General features: G+C 41.2%; 1 protein-coding gene across 1 annotated transcript; it reads left to right on the top strand.

Annotated features, from left to right (window-relative positions):
- Positions 1-241: 241 nt before the first annotated feature.
- On the top strand, positions 242-22,938 carry LOC137260206 (aminopeptidase Ey-like). Its single transcript, XM_067797900.1, has 22 exons — positions 242-575; positions 1,183-1,484; positions 2,525-2,724; positions 3,027-3,197; positions 5,138-5,249; positions 5,868-5,988; positions 6,353-6,504; positions 7,331-7,444; positions 8,267-8,401; positions 9,963-10,028; positions 10,327-10,392; positions 11,234-11,412; positions 11,612-11,718; positions 12,373-12,503; positions 13,117-13,172; positions 13,805-13,952; positions 14,384-14,463; positions 14,820-14,927; positions 17,012-17,179; positions 18,500-18,640; positions 19,177-19,255; positions 21,973-22,938. Exons 1-22 carry the CDS (start codon positions 308-310, stop codon positions 22,120-22,122), a joined length of 3,054 nt encoding a protein of 1,017 aa, XP_067654001.1. The 5' UTR covers positions 242-307; the 3' UTR covers positions 22,123-22,938.
- Positions 22,939-25,537: the final 2,599 nt, after the last annotated feature.

Here is a 25,537-nt window from a genome sequence, read left to right as displayed (position 1 = left end):
TTCTGCATTTGGAGCTAAACGCTTGTTAGAGGTGTGTAGTGCTTGACAATATGTAAAATAATATATAAGTTTAATTATGATAAATCCTTCCGTTTTATTGTGCACAGCGGGTTGACAATTGGGCTATGTGTGCAAAAGGCTAAATAAACGGTAAGCACGTTTTTACAATCATGTCCTCCAATACTGAAGTACCCATAATTCACAGTCGATATATTCATACGCACATTCGTCCTAGTTCTGTAACACTGTTCAGTGACGGGGACACGTTGGACGGGTTCTACTGGAGTTCGTCAAGGTGCAACACAATATGGCGTTAAAGAACTCTTTCACTTTGGACACGGAGAGCAGTTCCTCGGACCGCGGAGGATCCGGGTGCTATGTGTCCGCAGTCCATGGGTTTATACTGCTTCTCCTGGCTGTTGCTATCTCTGTGGGGGTTGGGCTTCTTGTGCACTTCTCCGGGGGTGGGGAGCTCGTGTGTCAGTGTGGTCAGTCACAGACCCCTGCCCAGAGTCCGGAGGCCCTCAGACAGATGTGTATTGACCTGGTCAAGGATGGCACTGGACAGGAAATCTGTAAGTTTCTTTATAAATTACTTTATTATACACGTATACTCCGCAAGGAAAGTTAAACATACCTACATAGTCTTTTAGAAAGAGGAGTAAAACTCATTCCTTCACTTAAACCAAGATTCGCGTTGACAATGGTTCTTATTTTATCGTTGATGTCATAGTAGTGGATGACATGTCCCCCTATCCAGGCCTGCCGCAGACTGTCGTGACAGTGCTATATCATGGCGAAGGAAACAGAAACGGGCTTTACATATTGATACGCATGTGGGGATTCGAACCCGCATCTTTAGCGTAACGAACGAACGCTTTAACCACGCTTTAACCACTATGCCTCCAAACCCCATCCAGACAATAACCTTAAGTGAATTAAGTACCGACAATGTAGATTCATGGTGAAAACATTTTTCTCTCGCCACGCCGAATACCCGTGTTCGATTCCCAAACCTTGGTAAACCGTGTGAAGGCCACGGTGTGTCAAGTCGCGGTGTTGCTGAGAATTTGTGAAAAGTGACGTAAAACTATGCTCACTCACTGACATTGATCTTACACTCGGTATACTCTTGAAACACTGTCCAAAGTAGCGGTATCACAAGCTGATCAATCTGGACAGGTGAGGTGTGTCCGGCTGCCCCAGAGCGGACGACAAAGACTCCAGCTCCAGAGGCCACAACTACAGCTACGACGATTGCACCACCACCAACAACAACAGCGACACCAACAGACTACCGTCTACCCATCACCGTGCGACCCTATCTATACAATCTGGCTCTCCAGCCCAACATCTACGGTGGGGACAATGGACCTTTTGATTTCAATGGCACCGTCTCCATTGCAACAGTAGCTGAAGTGACAGCAAACACCATCACCCTGCACGCTCACCCTACTCTCAATATCGACAAGGCCTCAATACAGGTCAGAATCCCAAGTTCTGTACATCAGCGTGTCAATAGCACTGTAGACTAATGCTTATTCTCTGAATACATATAATTTTTGTAGAAGTCCCTTAAATTGAAATTGAAGAAGATTATAGCTTACCCTGTGGATATCGAGACTTGAGTCAGGGCCTTGACACCCTTGAAGGGGCTGGGCGGAAGGGAAAATAGTCCGGATAAGGGGTTCTAAGACTGACCTACATATTTTGTGATACCATGGTGAAAATTAAATTTTCGTACCATAATGGCAAAATGAGATGAGGTTTCGTACATAAAGCCGTTGCTACATATATTTGATGTTATAGGTCTGTAAATTTCACGAGGCGATACTTCCGGTACTAAGACGGTTCCCGGCTCCCTTTGCACTCGCCAAATTTAAAATTCAAGATCCTCTTCCTTTTCCAAACATGACTTTATCGGACCGGTCCAAGTATAAAACCATGCTTGGCTATCATAGCTCTTGACAGTCGTAACAGTTGTCCAATTTGGGGATGGTTAATTAAAAAAAATATGTTATTCTTGCAAGGGTAACAGGTTCTTTGCTGTCAACTGACAACCATGAGACCATTCGAATAGGTATCAAACTTACACCAAAAGTACACCAGAAGTACTAAGGTCTGGCAATGCGTCGTGACTTACTTACGAACTCTATAAAGTGGATAAATAGACCGGATTTATATTTAGCTCTATTTAACCAAATATAAGAGCAGGGCAGGCAGTTTTCAGGAAGATGGCGAATACAGATGGAAGTGCAGATGGGAGAGTTCTTTGGTGGTATAGTCCGGGCGATCCGAATTCTGTTATTATATGAAAGTGCGGATATAAATAAGTATATTTATATTACTGGCACACTTGTTACAGGCCAAAGGACACAATGTTACAATCAGTGTTATAAGTGCCCATTTATATGTGCCCAAAAGCTGAGGAGCAGGACACAATCCAAAATGTCACACTGTTATGGCACGTCATATATATGTGCCCAAAGGCACATGTGAAGTTATATGATCTCTTTGCCAACAGGTGCGAGACATGAACACAACAAACAGTGTACCTGTACAGGACACATCGTACGAATCTCTGCGACACTTCTTTGTCCTGCGTCTGTCCACGTCACTGGCTATTGGTCACCACTACGAGATATTCATGTCCTTCAACGGCCCCTTGTCTCAAGATGGAGTCGGTCTGTATCTCAGTGTGTATCAAGAGGAGGGAAAGAACGTGTAAGTTTTGGTTCTAGTCGTTGTCAGGGACGACCATTTGCATCGGAAATACGGCTAATATCGCAATGTCGGATAAGCAAGTTTCGAAGACAGTCTCACGGAGTTTGAAGCAGTCTAACTTGTTGGACCTCAAGCGGCAGATTAGCCCGTGTTTAATTTATAATTATAAAAACAAATAATAATAATAATAAGCAGAATAATGAGACTGATGAATGCTCAAATCGTAAAGTTTTTCAGTTCAATCAGTCAAAGTATTATTGCACAAAAGGCCATACGTCAGTATAGAGATATGTGCTTTTCAGTTACCTAGCAACGACTCAGTTTGAGGCTCCACATGCGCGTAAGGCGTTCCCTTGCTTTGATGAACCTGCACTGAAGGCACAGTTTGACATCACCCTCGTTAGACAAGATGGCGGAGAAAGGAACTACACTTCGCTCTCCAACAGTCCCCTCAGATCAACCTCTCCTCTACAGTACGTCACCTCTAAATTTCATAATATGCGAAGACACTGAGTGATGCCAGTAGACTGAAAGGCCTACAGCAACACGTGACTTGCGTCACAGAGCATTCCCGTTGCTTCACACAGTTATGGCGTTCTGTATGATGTATAATGTATTATGGCACTATACAACTCCTTTTGGTATTGCACAATGCCTGCATCGCTCAGTAGCTAAGTAGCTATCTTTAATACTGAAAGTTAATCATTGCAAAACTTTCATAGAAAAAAACATATCTGATAAATCCAAGATTAACTTATCCGGTCTAGATTACCTCTGCTGTAAGCCTGCAATTTAACATGCTTTGCTTCCTTTTAGCTTTATTTATCTTTTTATTAACGTATCTGCTCTCTCGGACTAAGCGTGAGTGAGTGAGTGAGTAAGTTAAGACTTAAAATCACGGCAACCCTGCCAACGAGGGACAGCAAAGTACTACAGTAGAGTATCACAAAATGATTTAAAACTAGCGAGCAAATATCTTTAAAAGTAGAAAAATAATTAGGACAATACAATAAAAATAGGCTATTTATCACCAATAACTGAAGGTAGATCACCATACTAGGGTCCATGGGGACTTGCATTACATTTGCTATTAAATTTACCCTAAATTTTTCTGGACTTACGTACCCTCTGAGGAGGACAATAATTTTACGGTACTTCAAAGTCCTTCGAGGGTAAAGTCAAGAACAATCTAAGTAATCGAACTAGCTATCCATTAAGAAATCAGTTAACACATGCAATTATTTTTTTTAAACGCATAAATTAGATGAAAACTGGTATGGTTAAAAAGATCCTTCATAGTTCGTGATTTAAAATATTTATCCCCTGTGATGGAATGTTCAGAGCCGTCACGCAGCCGACATGCTTAACTGTGATTCTTTCATCACAAGGGATACAAAACCGGAGGATCCTCACCTTTCAGTAGGTATTCATGTGTTTATGTTGTGGGACAAATACGACATGATGACGTCTTCAAATCTGGACTGACGACCCAAGTAGGTGTAACCGATGTAGGGTTTTATTGTATGTAATTTATTGATACCTACTTGAGTGTCCCGCTTCTTCTGAATCAGATCTCGGATGTAAGTTCTAATGCTAGCTTTGAGTATGGAAATAGAAGTGGTGTTACAGACTTGTTGAGTGCTGCCCTGGCAGCAAAGTTGGCCATTGTGTTTCCAGAAATGCCAGCGTGGCTAGGTCACCAACATAGGACAATGTCGTATTGGCCGGCCATTGATCGTTATACAATGCAATAATTTCAATTAAAAGTGGATGTTTGCAAGACAGATTTTCAATCGCCTGAAGGCAAGAAATGTGTTTGAATATATTCAAGAGCTCTTAAAATGGCGTTAGCTTCAGTAGCCCTTGGGCCCATCTGTAGATAATGATTTGTAATTTCTAAATTCACTTTTTAATTGTTGATATTCTTATTTATATCGTCACTCATATGTTTCCGATTTTTAAAAATACCAACTTTAAGAATAACCGACGATCGTTTCCTGAAGTATTAAGTGAGACATCTGCGCAAAGATATTCACTGCGGTTAACCCTCCCTCGCCGAACGGAGCTTCCCTTGCACCCCTCCACCCCCCCCCCCTCACCCCCCCACACCCCCCACACCCCCCACACACACAGACACACACACCCCCCACACACACACACCCCACACACCCACCCACATACACACACACTCACAGACACACACACACACACACACACACACACACACACACACACACACACACACACACACACACACACACACACACCACACACACACACACCTCACCATCACCACACCCTAACACCTTCCTACCTGTACGATCACAACGTCAAATAACGAGGATATCCAAGACAAGTTCAATGCTCAAAACAATAGAGTACTGATGAGTGAGATACTCTACTGGTGTTGTAGGAACGGTATGGTGGCAGACGTGTTTGAGCGGACGGTGGTGATGCCCACCTACCTCTTGGCGTTCATAGTGAGCGACTACGAATACGTGGAGGATACCGTCAGCGGCGTCCTGGTATGTCACAATGCATTTGAGTATCTGTTACTATCTAGTCTGTTTTAATTTCCATTCTGTTATGATAAAAACCTTGGGGAACTGGTGATTGTACATAGAAATGGACTGTATGGGCTGTCAGCACTCAAGGAACTATTTCTATATGTTTAGGGGTTAAATAAAAAGGAGATAAAAACTGATTAATTCTGACAAATATACTATGCATATTATGTATGTAAGAGATATATGGGATATCTAAAAATCTGTATATTAGTCATTTTAGACATGTATTGACAACGTTCTAACAGGTAAGGTCTTTCCGTTCATAACGAATTCTGAACCCAATCTATATTGAATGGATTCATTTGTAGGCAGGATTACCTGACACATTTTACAAACTGTTACAAAATTTCAGTTTTCACTGTCCTTCATCGAAGCTTTGTTAGGTCACGCCCGAAACGAAGCTATAATATCCATCGATACTCATAATGCCAATCACTGGATTGTCTGGTCCAAAACCGATAATCTGCAGGTGACTATTATACAGCTGGAATGTCGCTAAGTAGGGCAATGAATCATTCCATACCCAAAGATGTAAATATTGTTCTCTGCAACAGTTTTTATCTTTTGACCCATCAGTATCGTACATGGGCGATGCCAAAGAGACTCGAGTACACGGAGACTGCACAGCGTCACGGGACCGCCATCTTCAAGCGATTTACAGAATACTTTACCCCAGCATATGTTTTCTCCAAATTGGGTATGCCTAGCCTTAAAGTGTTCAGTTCTAAAGCCAAACAGCAATGTAAGACAATAGAACGTAACACTCTCTTCGTAAGCGTATTTTCTTCTATATCGACATTAGTAATATACTGGGACGCGATTCAGAGAACGTCCGTAGCTCTACGATATGCGTAGGCCTGTGATGAACTATCTGGATACGATTGCTCGTAACGCTGTGAGGAGTTTGTGGATAGGAATCATTAATGAGTAGCATTCTGCATACACACATACAAAAACAGCGTGTGTTTGTTTGTGAAAAAACCCCAACAAAACGTCCTTACCACAACGCCAGCAACTGCACCACCTACTTCGACGGCTACATGTGCTACGACTGATTTCAGACAACATCGCCATCCCCGACTTCAACGCCGGAGCCATGGAGAACTGGGGTCTCATCACCTACAGGGACACCTTGCTGTATGAGCCCGGGGTCTCCTCAGCCTCCGATGAGAACTGGATAGCAGAGGTCATCTCTCATGAGATAGCTCACCAGGTACTCTCGTCTGTCTCTCTGTCCACATATGATAGAAACAGGAATCAGACTCAGGTTTCGATGGGTTTGGCAGGTCTCTCGGTTCTTATAGAATTAAGCATTGTTCTGAGGGTCTATTTTTGATTATTTTGTCTGAAAACGTATATTTCTTTCTAAATATAAGCATATAACATAACTGTATATCTAAGTCCATAGGTTCGATGCACAAGAGTGATCAGGGATTAGCGCCACATTGTCCACTACTTCCAATATTTAATGGTTGATAAACGAGGCAGATATTTGACGTGTAAACTCTGGTACACCAAGGGCCGCAATTATCCAAACAGGAATTCAGGACGGCTTTGGATTTGGGCCCACAGACGTTGGTTTCTGGCACACCTTGGTTACACAACTCAGCAAAGCGAATGCAGCTCGTTAAATAAATCTTACAACAATCGCTTGCATACTTAGACATAACATAAACGCACGACAATCGTAGTTTAAGGTGATCGTCGCTCGCAGACATAACATAGACTTACGACAATCGTAGTTTAAGGTGATCGTCGCTCGCAGACATAACATAGACTTACGACAATCGTAGTTTAAGGTGATCGTCTAGACCGTCAAATAAACATTACGGCAATCGTAGCGCTAACATACTTCAGTCGTATCGCTACGATCGCTTTGTGAGACGGTGTACTAGTTTCTGTAAAATATTTCTTTCTTTCTGGACACATGAATCAGTCAAAATCAAGTTAACTAAAATGATTTCAGCTTCACAATCTGACAAACCCACAAAAAGGATGTACCAAGTATATAAAGCTGTATCCATGGTGATGTTTTTCAGTGGTTCGGGAACTTGGTGTCTCCCAAGTGGTGGAGCTGGTTATGGCTGAACGAGGCCTTCGCCTCCTTCTGGGACTACCATGTCGTCGGGGAGATCTACCCCAGCTGGAGGAAGGTAACTCACACAAACACACGCTCACACATGAACACTTACACCCGAGTGCTTCTCACAGCATCAGTGAGTGAATGAGTGAGTTTCGTTTGCCACCACTTCGGGGACGAGCAGAAAACCATCGATCTATCCGTCAATCGTTCATCTATGTGTCCTATTGTTTGTCCGTACTCCCGTACGCCCGTCCGTCCAGCCCTCTATCTATTGTGTATCTATTCATCCGCCCATCCGCCATCAATCCAACCACGTACCTCCCTCCAACTATCTCTCACCTTCTCTCCATCCATGCTACCATTGATCCAACCTTCCCCATTCCATCCATCCATCCATTCATCCATCCATCCGTCTCTCCTCTAGTGGCGGTGGAAGAATCTGGGTGTAGTCTTCACCTGCTTTAGACGCGGGGGACATGAAGAAAAAGGCTTTGTACCCTTGTGGGCAATCCAACACTGGGGTTTGGCGTGACGAACGAACGCTTTACCCACTAGACCACCCCACTGCCCTCTGCGCGCGCACATACGCGTACGCACAAACACCATGGCAATCAAGTTCACGAGCACACAAGCGAGCGCAGGACCATTCACGTTCGAACACATGAGGAGTAATGAACGCACAAACAAGCACAGGGACAAACAAGCACTGCAACACGCAGTCGCTTAGACACACACATCACGCACGTCACGAACACATTGACATCATACTCAGCTTCACTGTTTACTTTGACAATTTCTGCTTGGCTGGAGCTGTTATCTACAAGGTTAGGTAATAAGTATTACATAACCCACACAGAGGTTCGTCTTCTTATGATAACTGTTGGTGTTTCAGCTGGACTTGCACGTAGCTACCAGCATTCACGGTGCCATGTCAGTAGACAGTCTGAGGACGTCACACCCTCTCACAGCTGACGTCATGACACCTGGGGACATCAGCGGTATATTTGATGACATCACATACTCTAAGGTGGGACTATTTGATGATATCACACACTCTAATGTGAGGGTAGTTGATAATATTACATATTGTAAGGTGGGGCTATTTGATGATATCACATACTTGTGCTGGGCCATTTGATGGTATCACATGCTCCACGGCGGAGCTATTTGATGATATCACATATTGTAAGGCGGGACAATTTGATGATATCACATAAACTAAGGTGGGCTATTTGGTGAGAGCACATGCTCTAAGGTGGGGGCTATTTGATGATATCACACATTGTAAGGCGGGAACATTTGATGATATCACATAAACTAAGGTGGAATTATTTGATGATATCACATACTCTAATGTGAGGGTAGTTGATAATATTACATATTGTAAGGTGGAGCTATTTGATGATATCACATACTTGTGTTGGGCCATTTGATGGTATCACATGCTCCACGGCGGAGCTATTTGATGATATCACATATTGTAAGGCGGGACAATTTGATGATATCACATAAACTAAGGTGGGCTATTTGGTGAGAGCACATACTCTAAGGTGGGGGCTATTTGATGATATCACATATTGTAAGGCGGGACAATTTGATGATATCACATAAACTAAGGTGGGCTATTTGGTGAGAGCACATACTCTAAAGTGGGGGCTATTTGATGATATCACATACTGTAAGGCGGGACAATTTGATGATATCACATAAACTAAGGTGGGCTATTTGATGGTATCACAGGCTCTAAGGTGGGGGCTATTGATGATATCATTGATGTCACATACGCTAAGGTGTGGATATTTCATGATGTCACATACTTTATGGTTGGTATATTTGATGACATCACATGGTCGAAGAGTGAGCTATTTGATGAAAACACATACTCTAAGGTGCAGTAATTGATGATATCACATACTTTAAGATGGGGCTATTTGATGATTATCACATTCTCTAATGTGAGGCTATATGGCGGGACAATTTGATGATATCACATACTCTAAGGTGGGGATATTTTATGATATCACATTCTCTGAGATGGGGATATTTGATGATATCACCTGACCTAAAGTGGGTTATTTGAGGAAAGCCTTCCTTAAGGTGGGAGTATCGAAGCATCATTTCAAAGGTACATGATGGAAGCAACGTTGTCTTGTCTGATATCCCTCTCTGTGTGTGAGTGAGTGTGTGTGTGTGTGTATTTCTTTATGTGAGACAGTCTGTAAGAGTATATGCGTGTGTGACTATGTGTGTGAGATTGTGTGTGTAAATGTAAGTGTATGTGCGTAACAACGTATGTGAGCGAAGTTGTATAACTGTGAATGTCAGTCAGTGTGTATGTGTGTCAGAGTGTGAACCAGGAGTGTGTGTGATTAAACGTGTGTGTGTATGTGCGTGTGTAATGGATGTATGAAAGGATGTGCTTTGTCAGTAGGTGCCATGGATCGTCCCTTAGATCATGGGAAGCTGGCGCTGGGTAATAACCAACTCACTCACCCACTCACTCGCCACTCACTCACTCTCTCACTCACTCGCCACTCTCTCACTCACTCACTCATTCACTCATTCACTCACTTGCTGTTCTGTTGCAGGGTTCTGGTATAATCCGAATGATGCATCTGGTCATGGGACAAGTACCCTTCATCCGTGGTCTTAACGTAGGATATATATATATATATATGTAGCCCACAGTAAAATAGCATCACCAGAGAAAAATGATCAACAGTGTTTTCAGATTTGTTGGTGTCATAGAGTATTAAGTGTGGATATATCGACACCCAAAGCATCGTTTTGCAGCATAACGAACAACCGCAACTCGGACCTGATAAAATTGTTAATCCTTTCGTCATAACAGTTTCATAATAATTTATCCAGTGCCTACGTTTCTCCATCTCAGAGAAACAGTTTCCCGTATTACAGAGCACAAACCTAACTATCCATTATTTGTGTCCGTAGCGTTATCTCGAAGCACAAAAGTTTGGGAACGCAGAACATCAGGACTTGTGGGATGCTCTTACTCAGGTAAGAATTAGATCTTCTTTCCGGATGATGTTTTCCTACCAAGATTGGGTTGTTTTCCGACTTTAACGCTAAATTCCTGATATAGAATTACATCCCTTTGACTGGAAAGAATGCTATGATCGTATGTTCCAGTAATTTGTTTGAGAGGCATGTTGAAGCAGGTATTCAGGAATACGACAAAGTATTATGGATGTCAAAGTTCCAGTGCCGTATTGTTTGCCAAGTTGGTTGCCAAGTTTCACGCAGCAATACGCCTGTCCTCTTGTTTTTTTCACCAAATGAGAGCCTTGCAAGACCTACCACAACTAAGACCTTTTTTCTCACATCAAGCTGAAGTGTTGTGATATAATTAAAAACATTGTTAAACCTGATGGAAGAAACACGGCATCTAAAATCTCTTGAAGGTAAATATTCAATATCCACCTCTAAAAGCTTTGACGACTGAAATTGAAAAAAAGTGTTTTAATATACTCTACTTCATGCTGTTCCTATGTTCAACACTAATGTTAACAGGAAGTCATTTCGATTGTATTGAAACATGGCATTATGTGCGGTCTGAAGAAAATGCTCCACTTCACGCAATTCCTATTTTCAAGACGAACTGATTACGGGAAGCCACTGCGATTGTTTGAAACATTGTGTCCGGTTTGAAATGTAATTTGATCAGAACATCAGATAATGGACCACTTCGTGCAGTTCATATGTTCAACACTAATTTGTTTACAGGAAGCCACTGCGATTGTATTGAAACATTGTGTCCGGTCGGATTGTAATTTGAACACAACATCAGATAATGGTTCACTTCGTGCAGTTCATATGTTCAACACTAATTTGTTTACAGGAAGCCACTGCGAGTGGACTTGGTCTGGACATGACAGCGATCATGGACCCATGGGTGACCCAGATGAACTACCCTGTCGTGAAGGTTTCCATCACAGCAAACAATAAAGTAACATTCACTCAGCAACGATTCCTCGTATCTGGTGCAGAAAATGCCAGTCAAGATGTGGGCAAATATGGGTATGTTTGGGTTTGAAGTCTGAGTCCTTGTAACATGCTGAAATCTGGCAACAATTTTAAACACTAAAAAAAGCATAAAATGTAAAGTGATTGAAAGATAAATTATTTCAAAATGTGTTTAATGTGATTTAGATTGGATTGGTAAAGGATGAGGAATGAAAGTAGAAGTGTTTTAACAGAAAAAATATATTTGTTGCAGTTACAAGTGGACGATTCCAATCACGTTCACCGTCAGCGACAACGTTAACTTCACCGAAGAATACGCTTACGACAACATTCACTACATGAACGTTAATGGAGACCCCAGTAAGTATAAAAGAATAATAAGACATGCCAATATGTTCATAAAGGGATTGGTCATTAGTATTAAAACGGCCGACGAACGAGCAGAAGAGCATTGATGTACCCGTCAATCGTCCATCCATCTGTCCTATTATTTGCCCGTTCGTCAGTACTTCGAACCCTCTGTCACTTGTCTGTCCCTCCATCCACCATCCATCCATCAACCCCTTCCATCCCTCCATCCATCCAATTTCTTCCCTCCCTCCACCAATCCATCCCTCCATCCACCCAACCACCCATCCATTCATCTTTACACCCACCCATCGACCCATTCACTATCCATCCACCCTCCCACCCATGGACCCACCTACCAATGGACCCGTCAACCCACCCATCCACCCATTCACCCATCCATCCATCCATCCATCTATATACCCACCCATTCACCCATCCGTCCATCCATCCAACACCCACCCATCGACCCATTCACCCATCCACCCATCCACCCAACCACCCATTCACCATCCATCCATCCATCCATCCACCCATCCATCCACCCATCCACCTACCCACCAATCCATCATCCATCCATCCACCCATCCATCCATCCATCTATATACCCACCCACCAATCCATCGATCCATCCATCATGATGGAGATCTCTGTGTGATATTTCAGTGGAGGTGAATGTAGCTGTCCCATCTAGCGGCTGGATCATCGTCAACATTCAAGAGTGTGGCTTCTACCGCGTCAACTACGACGAACAGATCTGGGAAAACATAATAACGACTTTATTAAACAACCACCAGGTAAACTTGATTAAGAGCGTGTCCCGACCTAAGTATTGACAACTTGGCCGTGGTCTTATAAATACATTTTTAATATCCTGAGGCAGGCATTTCTGTGTTCAGTTTATGCAGTTTTCAACGTTGTATGCCACAACCCTACACGACACACTGAAGGGAACACTTCATTCCTTGATCCATGGCCGATTTGTTCATAAACGTGATGAACTCAAATACCTGTAGGTAACTATCGTCAGAGGTTCGGGTCAATTTGTAAAATATGAAAGCACAATTTTAGAGAAAAGGGTTTATTGAGGAAACTGATGTGGAATGCTGGTATGTTCATCGGATGTATCTACATACACTTTTAGAGTGAAACGTTTAGACAAGAACCTCCGTGGTTACCATTTGTGCCCGTTTTATGCATATTCATGAGAACATAGGCTTTTAACCAAGAAGTGTAACGGTGATCTAATATTGTTCAATAGCCATTAAATAGGCAATTCCCTTGTCATGGGACAAGGAAGTGAGATGTGAATATAGGTGTAATGTTAATGGACAATATGAAGAGCTTAGTTATCAGTCTCTCATATGTGTTGTTATTACTAAAACTCTCTCCTATGTATTATCTTCCTAGGAAATACATCCGATTAACCGTGCGCAGATCATCAACGATGCTTGGAACTTAGCAAAGTAAGTACACTCTTCAGCTGGTTCCGATGATAACTAAATGTTGCTCTAATAAGCGTTTTCTTCGCCTTTCTTGTGTTAAGAACTCATTACAGTGTACATACAGGGTGGGTTCTGTTGTCAAGATCATATTCTAAATACTACTCTATTAGGATGCATCATGGTTCTGTTGTCAAGATAATATTTTAAATGCTTCTGTATTAGGATGTATCATGGCTCTGTTGTCAAGATCATAGTTTAAATACTACTCTATTAGGATGTATCATGGTTCTGTTGTCAAGAAAATATTTTAAATGCTTCTGTATTATCATGGCTCTGTTGTCAAGATCATGTTCTAAATGCTATTGTGTATAAATACAACATGGTTCTGTTGTCAAGATCATATTTTAAATACTGCTGTTGTAGAATATATCAGGGTTCTTTTCCCAAGATCATATTGTAAATGCTTGTGGAAACTGGTGTTTTTCAACGTTTATTTTGCCATGGTATTCAGAATGCAGTATGAAGTTTTGGCGTCAACATACCAAATATACTGAAAAGAAATGAGACTTTCAGATAGGGTGACATGATATAAGATTTTGGGAGATATTGTCATGTTAGCACACAGTGTTGTACACAACACCTCTGGTTTTCAGGGCAGGCCTGCTGGATCAGTCTATCGCCCTCGAGACAGTCACTTACCTAAGTAAGGATCTGGATTATGCCCCTTGGCGAGCCTTTAGCAGAGAACTTGGCTATGTGGAAGACATGTTAGAACGGACTCCATTGTATGGAATGTTCCAGGTAGACAATCTCTAGGTTGACATTTCAGATAAGGGCCTTAGTTTCAGCTTCACGCCGTTAGAGAATATACAAAAAATAAATATCTCAACTACGAGATGAATACCAACCTGTAGATTGCGTAGATAATAAAAATCAAACTGTAAAATAAGTCATAAGCGCCATTCAATATCACTGATGCTGAGTGAGTGAGTCAGTCAGTGAGTCATCTGCCAGAGAATCCGTCACTCCGTTAGTCAGTCAGTCAGTCTGTGGCTATCTGCAGTTTATTCTCAAATAATATAGTATTGAATATTTACCTGTCCAGTTCAGCCATATTCACGAGTGGACCTCGAGGCTCATGTTTGTAAGGTCGCGCTGCAGTCAGATATATTTTCGGACAAATAGAGTAGAAAAAAATACACCATGTTTATTTTTTATTATTTACGTTTCAGGTATTCATGAACAAAACAGTTGCCACTCCGTATTCTTCCCTTGGAACAAACATTACAGAGGACATGCCACCAGTAGACAAGTCAGTGTTTTTGATATGAAGTGTTCGTGATTGTTTTATGTTTTCTGGTAAACACCCCAAGATAAATTCATTTTGTTTGTTGATTTGGTTTCTCAGCAATAAACTAACCATGTGCGGGCGAGCAGAAATCGATAGAGTCAGGCCTAGACAATCTAAATTCATGATTTACTTCAAGAAACATCGATCAATGCAATTGTCATTTGATGGTATACATCAGTCTAGTAAGAGATTGGCCACAGATCCCCCTTTCGACAAGCATGGGTTGCTGAAGACCAGTTCTAACCCGTGTCTTGAAAGGGGATCCAGGCGTAGGTTGTTTTAATACTGGATAATCGAAGATGGGCCCAATGTTGCAGGATTGAGATTGCTCAAATGGTGTCTCTGGCCTGTAACTATGACTATCAAGAATGTGTTGACACAGCCGTGAACAATCTGGACAGGTGGATGGCCGGTCAGCCCAACAGGTCAGTAGAACCAAGATGAAAATGGGTACACGGTGGGACTTTTAACCTTCCAGCGCTTCACATGCAACTTCGGTGATAAGGGGTAATAATAATCAGATTGTGCGATTTGAGGATCCTTTGGGCGCTATTCTTTATTGTTTAAATTGTAACAAGGCTCTACAACAAACAGGAAATCAAATAAGTGCTAAAGTATCGTCAATTTGAGCAGTAGTAGAAATTACTAGCATTTCTCTGTAGATAATCCTGCTTGCTAAGAAATAAACGACAAGCATGTAAAATATTGTTCCGACGAGACAAATAATTGCGCGGATACAAAAGAGGAAAAATTAGCGCAGGATTGCCATGCTGTGTATGTAATTAATGTCAAAAGCTGTTCTATAGTTCCTGTTCGCTTTACATAAATGCTGACCCAATGGTGCAGCAAATATAAGACACAAACATGACAGCCACCCTGTACCGGAATAGTGGTTCCTCAAATTTGAGTCATCTTGGATAACATACGGAATCATGAGTCTCATTAACCTATTCAGACAATGACCGTTTTAACAGCCGATCCGACGTTTGTCGTAAGAAAGTGAAAAAAAACCCCAAAAACATCACAGACAACTCTGGTTACACTGAATTCCATTTCCTCGTTTCATGAGGAAATGGCGTTTACAAATAAATGTGAATTTTAAACTTTAATAACATCGTATTTCTATATCTTACGACGAAGTGTAAGCAGCATGACCATAGCCAGGACGTCACAGACTGTCCCTGTTTGATGAGGTCGTAAAATCATTCACAATACATCTGGGGCACTGGTTACACCAGTTATGTTTGCGCTTATTCAGTGTAGTTCTGTAACGCAAAATGAGAGTGATGCAGTACCAATTCCGTACCAGACCGCCGAGCCTTCTTAGCGGCAGAGCCTCGTTTATGATTTCCACGATTTCCAGATCTCCGTTTGTCAGAGTACGCTGTACGACAGACCACGCTGTACGACAGAGTACGCTGTACGACAGCACGCTGTACAAAGTGTTTTCAAGGATTTGAAGGAGCGTAGTGTATACAAGTGCTTAGTTGTATCAAATCAAAATGATTAATATTTATGTATCCAGTTAAAAGTATTAGTCTAGAAATTCTGGACTGGTTATAGCACTAAATAGCGCAACAAGCCGGAAACCCAGTAAACAGGAAACGAGACTGTTGTGTGATCAATGTTTTGACTTGACAGTCCATCATGTTGTATTCACGTGGAGATGAGTGCTATATATGTGGCCATAATGGCAAGAAAAACCAAGACAAACTAACTAACTAACTAACTCAATATATAAATTTAAAAAAAACACACGATTAAAACGTTGACACAAATATGGGGGAGATTAAAACACTGATTTCAGTTATTCCCTCAACATATTGTCAAATCTTTCATTTGCATGAGACTCAACAATTAATTGTCATAGATTTGACGTCAACAAGTGTTACCGTTTACCATATCCTCTAGGATTTTGACAACAGAATTTGTACTTTGCACTGACTTTTTTGCACTGCAAGTCTAATGGCAGCATAGTATTGAGAGGTTTTCTCTCGAAAACTAATATAAAGAGTCGTTCTTTATAGTAAATAGGATCTCACCCTCGTGTCTTCCGATATCAACACTCGCTGAGAAAAGTACAAATATCTTAGGCAAGCCTAGGATATTAGTAACAATTCACGTTGATATAATTGATATCAGAGGACACTTGAATGCGAGTCACTGTATGTACCTCTAGTGATACTCATATTGTACATTTGTCCTACAGACGCTTTTCTATAATCCGTCATAGTAATAGAATTAAAACAAACTGAAAATTGATGGAAAGCAGCGATCAACTTGATGAAAGTGTTAAAGCAATAAGCAATGCCCTGACATCTGTGTCTTCGTGGAGTATAGGGTACGTACTTCTTGTGCTCATAAATGCATTATCCTCCCACGTAGGATAAAGGCTGTATCAAGATCTTGTGAACCAATCACATCTCGGCAACGAATCCCGCCGTTCAGACTGCTTAGATGTATCATATTATATATTGTGACATGTGACCCGGGAACTACTTACTTGCAGCATGTATCCGGACCTGCGCAGTACGTACTATTGTACAGCTGTGAGACACGGGGGCCTGGAACACTGGCAGTTTGTTTACGAGAAATATCACACGGAGCAAAGCAGCTCGGAGAGAAACAGACTGAGGCGGGCTTTGTCGTGCACCAGAGAAACATGGCTGCTGCAGAGGTATGTGGTTCACCATTATTCATTTGACATCACATCAGGTAGACTATAACGAAACACTATGACGTCTGACTTAGCATAGATAAGTTTTTCAAAACGAAAGAAATCTTTATAACATCTGTTTGTCCATTTTCTCAAAACTGTGTGTTCTCTTGAAGGGCATTTAGACGTAAAATACACAAGAATGAACATTTTTATGGATTTCAACTTCTTTATTATGAGAACACAACGTTTCGAGTTAATGCTTACTCTTTCATCGGGTGAATAAGAATGGGATACAGAGCTATATTTATATGTACAGGTAAACAATAACAAAGAAACAAGTAGAATGAGTTAACAAAAGCTGGAAGCCAGTATAAACAAGTGCCGACAGTTGTCGGCTCCCTGTCCGTGCTTGTTTATACTATTTATATATATATATATATATATATTTATATTATAAATATAGCTCTGAACCCCATTCTCATTCACCTGATGAAGGAGTAAGCGTTAACTCCGAAACGCTGTGTTCTCATAATAAAGAAGTTGATACCCATAAAAATTTTCATTCTTGTGTGTTCTCTGCTTGTCACGTTGGTTAAACCTTCGAACAGACAAGTATTGTTATGTTATTTTAGATTTATTTTAAACACATGGAAAAGAAAAGTTGAACAGGCAATATTAACCCAAATGAATGTCTGTCTCCACTTGCCCAGGTTGCTGGACATGTATTGGTCATTCTAGATTGTAAACCAAAAGTCACTGTGTTCTGTAATCTGATTGGTTGAAAAACATGATCAAATGGTATTAGATTCCCGGAAACTGCAAGACTATTCACTGCGTATTGACCTCGCAAACAATTGTTTTGTTGAGTCATCAACAGTGGTGACATCATTCAAATCATATTGTGACGTAAAGTCAGAATGACGTCACAAATGAGCAACTCCAGACGCAACCATGGGAACCAGCTGAAACGGCCTGTTGATGACACTTCACTGCTGTACCCGTACTCGATGTAAACGAGTGCAGACAATAAAACCCTTTGGTTTACTTTTGTGTTTACAATGTCGATAAACATCATGTTATTGAGTATTTGAAGCACGGGAATGCATTTGGAAACGACGGCGTCAGCCGGAGGTTTCAAATGAAACATTCCCGTGCTTCAAATACTCAATAATACCCGGAAATTGGCCAACACATGATGTTTATCTCCTAATTATCTCTACTCAAGGCTGCAATTAAGCATCGTTCTTTTTCATATTGAATAATGATTTTCTCAGATTTATAGTTTTATATCAGACTTCATTTCTGGGACTAAATGTCGGTCTCCACTTGCTTGCCCAGGTTGCTGGACATGTCGGTCAACGCAAGCGAAGTCCGGCCTCAGGACGCTCGCACCACTATCACCTATGTGGCTAACAGTCCGTGGGGGCGTGACTTAGCTTGGAACTTCGTCACGTACAACTATGCCAAGCTCACTGAAGTGTAAGTTTGTCAGTTATAAAGATCCGGGTGATAATTGGTCATTAGTAACCAATTCCTGTATGAGGCGACTAACGGGATTGGATGGGGAGACTCAATGACGTGGTTGACATGCTATCATATGCCGTTTGCGTCTATGGATGGATGCCGTTTATCACTGGATTGTTTGGACCAGACCCTGTTATCTCATCGATCTACGCACTTGGATTACGATGATATGTGTGAAACAAATCAGTAAAACTGAGTCAACCCGGTTCATGATTAAATAACATCACCGTTCAGTTTTCTTCATTTCCTGTTGCTTGTTCTGATTGGTTCTCTTCCTTCATTTCACGTGTTTCAAGAAACTTATGCCTCCAAGTAAAGACCGTCTCCGGCGTTCCTTTGAAATCACCCACTGTTGTGTTCCGTTTGTTCTGTAAACATACATCTTGTAACGTATTTTACAGAATCCAATCCGTTTCCGGCATTCCGGAGAAATCACCCACTGTTGTCTTCCGTTTGTTCTGTAAACATGCATCTTCTAACGTATTTTACAGAATCCAGTCCGTTTCTGGCGTGGGGAGAGTTCTGCGTGACATTAGTGCTAAATTCAACACTGAACAAGAATACAAAAAGGTAAAGCTAGGTTTTTGTTTCAAATGTTTGTTTTATTTTCTTGTAATCATCTAATTAGCTGCCGACTCTTCATTGCAAAATCTGTGAATGTTACTATAGTAACGTCATCCATGTTGGTGATGACAGTAGTGAGCGAGTGAGTGAGTTTGTTTTTACGCCGCTTTAACAATGTTCAAGCAAAATCATGGCAGGGGACACACATTGTACCCATGCGGGGACTCGAACCGGGGTCATCGGCGTGACGAGCGAACGCATTAATCATTATGGCACCCCACCGCCCCTCGTGTTAGCGGTGGTAACAGGAGTAGGCTATGAACCTGCACAAACCAACAACAATAAACTACATAGTCTGATTAACGTTTCCGTCTGTCGGTGTTGGATTAGAAAACCTGATATAATATAATTTAGGTGCACCCTTGTTGGTAAAGCAAGCCTTTTTTTGCCTCCTGTCGTGGTATATTTTGAGCAATGATATTTAACCGCATTTAACTTTACCAACTTACTCACTGGTTTGCATACAAACTGTTTACGACAAACGTATGAATAAAGCGTGTGCACCAACGTCATAAAGGCAATGATTTGCGTGTATATCGGAGGGGCTCGTATAGGTGTAAGAAAACGAGATGGCTCTCAATGATCATGTGTGGTGACTGCAGATAGAAAACACTTACTATTTCAATATCTGAGGTCGCAGGATTCAAACAGAGGAATACCATAGAACATCATCACGCTTCAAGGACAGCTGATTTCAGTTCACACCCAAGTCACATATGTTTGATTTCATTTTAGATCTTAGTGTCAGTGAATTCACCAGTTCCTGTTTACTAGTTTTAATAAAAGTGTGTGACATAATATCCTGTAAAATTAGCCAGTAGTGTCTTGCAAGTTTGTAGTAAGGAAACCCGTTCTTTGTCTGGGGATGGTCCTGGATAGGAATACCATACACTTTGTGAATAAAATTTACACTGAATTTGCGACATTTTGTAACATAAGTTCAGTATATGTTGCTTTGGCAACAATAATAATACTTTTCTTAGAAATCTGCCCTAATACAGTAAGCACTTTCGCCTTAACAAATGCTGAGAAGGAAAACAGATATGAGAATTAAAAGCCAGTGTCCATGCAAACAAGACAGAGTGTTGACTCATTACATGTTAGTTAGAGAAAACTCATGCAGTGATACAAACAGTTGTGATTTTTCAAACTTGGCTGCAAAGGGAGCAAAATGACAAAAATAAATGATTGTCTGTTTCACATTTATCACGTGTTGGTTGTTCGCTGGCTTGGGTCTCTTGGTTTAGGGGTAGCTGATAGCCCACTTGGGTTCTCCATCCTCGATCCCTGCTTCAGCGTTTACACTGTTTTTATTTATGTGAAATGCTGCCATGTACATCCTTAAAAAACAATGAAGGAAAATTTTTATATTAGCCAAAAAACAAACAGAAAAAGACATGATCTAAATAAACATATTTCACTGATTTCTGATTTTTAAAGTAGGTTGGAAAGTTACCTTCATATATACCTGTAGCTGCCATGATGTTTGTACAGGGAGTTCATAAAGTCTCAATTTTCTGCCAGTGTTAAGCGTTCATTTTCATTATGTGTATGTATATTGCTTTTAAGAGAAGTGACAGTGATTGAGAATCAACATTATAATCATGCCTTAACCCATCTCACCCAGCAATTCACATACCATTTTGACCCGTCCCTGGATAATTATCTGATATGACTAATTTTGTTATTATTTGTTAATATTATGTGCTCACTCTCACAACCTCACCCATGTGTTGCAAGTTCCCATTTGTCCATGCCCACCCCACTTCCCAATCACTCGACGCGCACTCGCACCATGATGACAACACACCTGTCTAGGGAAACCGATGACATGGCTTTACTGAGAGATGACATGGCTTTACTGAGAGATGACATGGCTTTACTGAGTAACAGTTACTGTAACTGTGAAAAATATATCTCTGATCGAAAGTAGGACACACGTGCAAATTATGACACTTTTACATCAACTAGTACTTCATATAGCTTGCTCCTGGAGTGTTTATGTTTTTCCAAAACAACTACATCTAAAACTCACCTGCAACCAACTTCGCGTCTGGAATGCAACTCTGTGTCTCAGTCCCAAATTGACGTTCCCACCATCTATGTAATTTACACTGGTGGATCATGGTCAAAAGTCGAAGTGAAAGTTTTCACTTTTAACTCGATGGCGTATACCCTACTGAAAGGTCGACACACCAATCGGACTCTCGGGTATGACGTCACACAGACAGACGTTTTACCATTAAAAATAAAAATATGCATGCGAGTGGGAGGGACAAAAGTGATTTTCATTTTGGTGCATATTTATACTTATATATATCTTACGACCTTTCATCTGAAGTAGATGGTGCAGATGTAGCATGTATTCATGTTTGAATGTCGTGTAATAAAAATGCAGAATGTTTCACCTTTTTTAAATACCCTTTAAGCAACCCACGCTTGCCACAAAAGGTGTCTTAAGAGGCGACTAACTGGATCGGGTGGTCAGACTCGGTGACTTGGTTGAAACATGTCATTTGTTCCCAGTTGCGCAGATCGATGCTGGATTGTCTGGTCCAGACTCGATCATTTACAGATCGCCACCATATACATATGTAGCTGGAATATTGAAAAGTGAATGTTAAATATAAAACTAACCTCACTCACTCATCTCCTTGTTCCAGGTGCAGGACTTTATGAACAGTGGTGAGGATTTCTCTGGGGCTGGTTCAGCGCTCACTCAGGTGCTTGACTCAACCAGGGCTAACATTGAGTGGCTCAGAAAGAACTACATCATCTTCCAGAGCTGGCTACAGAGTCAGACAGGGAACTAAAACTGTCTTCACCTGCTGATATGGACAATACATGTAGGCTATGATCAACACTAAATGGTTCATTCTTTGAGAACTTGGAGAATCAGACAAGGGGCTAATACTCTCTTAATCCGACGATGTGGGGATTTATCAGATAGGCTGCGAATGAAAGAACGGTGTGAATCCAATGTTGTGAATATGCATATTGAGGGCTGTTCAACACTAATTCGTTGAGAAGAACTGGAACCAAAGTCAGACAGAATTTCTTAATAACATTCATCCTCGATTGTCAAGGTTTTTTTATACTTCCATTTTTATCTGTCGTGCACCCTCAGCCTTTGTAGATTACAAACCATTGCTCATTATTTCATAATTGTTAAAAGATAACGTTAATGAGTGAGTGAGTGAGTTTTAGTTTTACGCCGCACTCAGCAATATTCCAGCTATATGGCGGCGGTCTGTAAATAATCGAGTCTGGACCAGACAATCCAGTGATCAACAACATGAGCATCAATCTGCGTACTTGGGAACCGATGACATGTGTCAACCAAGTCAGCTAGCCTGACCACCCGATCCCGTTAGTCGTCTCTTATAACGTTAATGAATGTTACTGAATATTATTGAATAAGACTACACTACAAACAGTCAAATTACTGTTATTTCATGACTGTATCAATGAAGGTGTAACATATCCTATATTTGGTATGACACTTTCTAGTAGAGCACATTCTATTACTTTTAGGAGGTTGAGTGGCATACAGGATTCGAAGCCACGCGCACATTTCCCATTGTATTGGACAACAACTTGAACTAAGGTGAAAATAACGAAGAACAAAATATATTTTAAAGAAAACTGAAAATAAAGATCAAATATGGAAAATGCGAGAGAAAAAAATAAAAGTTAAGAGGAGGTTGTCCGCATGATATATTCTATACAGAAGTGCAAATCAAAGAAGTCAGTGATAAAACTTGTAAGATGGACAGCCTCACCTTTTATCGATATTGTTCATCCTCCTACCTAGAGACCAAAGATGCGTAGTCCTCGGAGTTCATTGATTAATCATTGATAGATCATGTCCTGTGCATATGAGATTGTTCAATTTGTTTTTCCGTAAACTTCAAAGTCTAATTAAAATTAGTGAAGCTTTCCGTTCTTGACAACATGCTCAGTGTGTAAAACTGTTAACAAACTGCAGACAAAGACTCAAAATGAACTGTCAACAAATATTTCCGACAGTATGTACACGACGGCTCAGTGTCAATCAACTTATAATGGAGTACTACCGCCCATACATCTTCTCTGGTAACTCCACTTTGACAAGTGACTGCTTGGTATGCTGACCTGTTGTTTTACCCCGCGGTCGGCAGGATTTCCAGCTAAGTGTCGGCGGTCTGTAAATAATAGAATCTGGACCAGACAATCTACTGATCAACAATATGACCATCGATCTACGCAACTGGGACAGGGTGACATGTGTCAACCAAGTCGGCGACACTGACCACCCAATCCCGTTAGTGGCATTTTGTGACAAGCGTGGGTAACTGAAGATCAATTCTAACCCGGGCCTTCTCGGGTTGTCATTTGTGGAGGTTTGCTATCGACTGCATGTCATCTATGACGCAGAGTGTCGCTTTCGTGATAACCAGCTGTACACCACATTACAACATAAGCGTTTGATGGCCGGGTATCACAAAGAGTTTACCAAATGTTTAACTATGTAAAACAGATCTCCAGCAACATGTCGTGCGAAGCACCTAAATGAATGGGTTTCATTTGCTTATGTGGTGTCGTATCTGGTGAGACGTTGCACATATAACTAACTCATGAAGCCTTTTGAAGGCAACATGCCCCTTCTTGAAGCTCAGCACAGTCATGTATACAGCAAGGCCACAAAGCTGGTTAGTTGGCTCATGAAGTAGATTGCCAGTCACCTTGCGATCAATGGAGTCTGAGTGCTTGTTTGTAGCCCACAATATTCCAGCCCTGTGAGTTTTGGCTGGAAATAGGCCAGACATTTGGTGATGTGGTGAAGAAATTCAAATTCACGCATTAAAGCATTCAAGCAGCAGCTGCACTCAGGATGATATCGACCATTCACGACATGGAGTTACACTCACTCAGTCAGTCACGCAGTCACTCATATAGAACACTCACTCACTGACTCATTCATACACTCACATTCACTCACTCAATCGTTCAGTCAATCACTCATTTAAACACTCACTTATGCATTCTCACTCACTCACTCATTCACTCATTTATACACTCACTCGTTCACTTATTCTTTCACTCACTTATACACTCACTCACTTATAAACACATTCACTCACTCCCTCGTTCACAAACTCACTCACTCGGTCGTTTACAATGGCATATTCACTCGTTCACTTTCGTTTATACATTCACTCACTCATCTATACACTCACTCGTTCACTCACTCATTTATAGTCATTCATTTATATACTCACTCGCTAACTCATCCATCTATATACTCTCGTTCACTCACTCATCTATACACTAACTCGTTCACTCATCTATTCACTAACTCACTCGTTCACTCATTTATACACTCACTCACCCACTCATTCACTCACTCGTTCACTCACTCACGCATTCATTTATACATTCACTCATACTCTGGACAAACGATGACAGGGAAAAGAAGAGAACAAGTCAACTAACTGCCAGGACGTAAGTATTTGGTGTGTGTGCAACGTAAACTATTATCATTCTACGGGTACGAACCATGACAGATGGACCACCTCTCTATACCCCGGCAACCGGCATATACCATTCCAGTATGTCTGTCTCTTTGTTTGTTCATTGTTTGGCGCCACACTGTTTATAAAACAGGGACGATGTCTGTAAATAATCAAATCTGGAGTAGATAATCCTGTGATCTACGCAACTGGGGTACGGTGACCAATTCTGCGAAGCTGAACACACTAATTTGTTCGAAAAAAAGGTTAAAAAAACAAAAAAATAAAAACATCAGGCGAAAGTAAGTTATCACCGACTTCACTGTGGTATTCATGATAATTTTTAGTTATCATATTGGAATATTGTTGAGTGGATAGTGTGACTTCCAAATTCGTTTTTAACAGTTGTTGTATATCTGCTTCTTTAATAGAATATCCGCAATCCTGAACGTCAACAGATGACATATGGTTTGAGCCTAATTATTTTTCTATGCTTTTGACTCTACTGCTAGTTGTTTACCTTAAAGATGGAAACCTGGACCAGTTTGGAGTGCTTGATATCTTCATGAAAGTTAACATCATTGAGAAACCACAAACCTCCTACGATCAGGTCAGAGAACTGCTGTCCACGTTACCTATACGGGCCCTTTCTCCTCTTCAAAGCACTGCAGGAATGCAGAGAGACACAACTGATGACATTTTGGGAGTAGAGGCAGAAAGGTCAGCGTATCCTTGT

The sequence above is a fragment of the Haliotis asinina genome, chromosome 13, assembly GCF_037392515.1.
Source record: "Haliotis asinina isolate JCU_RB_2024 chromosome 13, JCU_Hal_asi_v2, whole genome shotgun sequence".
Classification (NCBI taxonomy): Eukaryota; Metazoa; Mollusca; class Gastropoda; order Lepetellida; family Haliotidae; genus Haliotis; species Haliotis asinina.
Note: the sequence above shows the minus strand (reverse complement) of the source record. Positions and strands in the feature narration are given on the sequence as shown.

What these genes read in the sequence shown, in the direction of transcription:
- LOC137260206 (XM_067797900.1), top strand. Translation starts at nt 308, where the DNA reads ATGGCGTTAAAGAACTCTTTCACTTTGGACACGGAGAGCAGTTCCTCG. An exon ending in TGGCACTGGACAGGAAATCT is followed by an intron (nt 576 to 1,182) that starts GTAAGTTTCTTT and finishes CAATCTGGACAG; the next exon opens with GTGAGGTGTGTCCGGCTGCC. An exon ending in AGATCAACCTCTCCTCTACA is followed by an intron (nt 3,198 to 5,137) that starts GTACGTCACCTC and finishes CTGGTGTTGTAG; the next exon opens with GAACGGTATGGTGGCAGACG.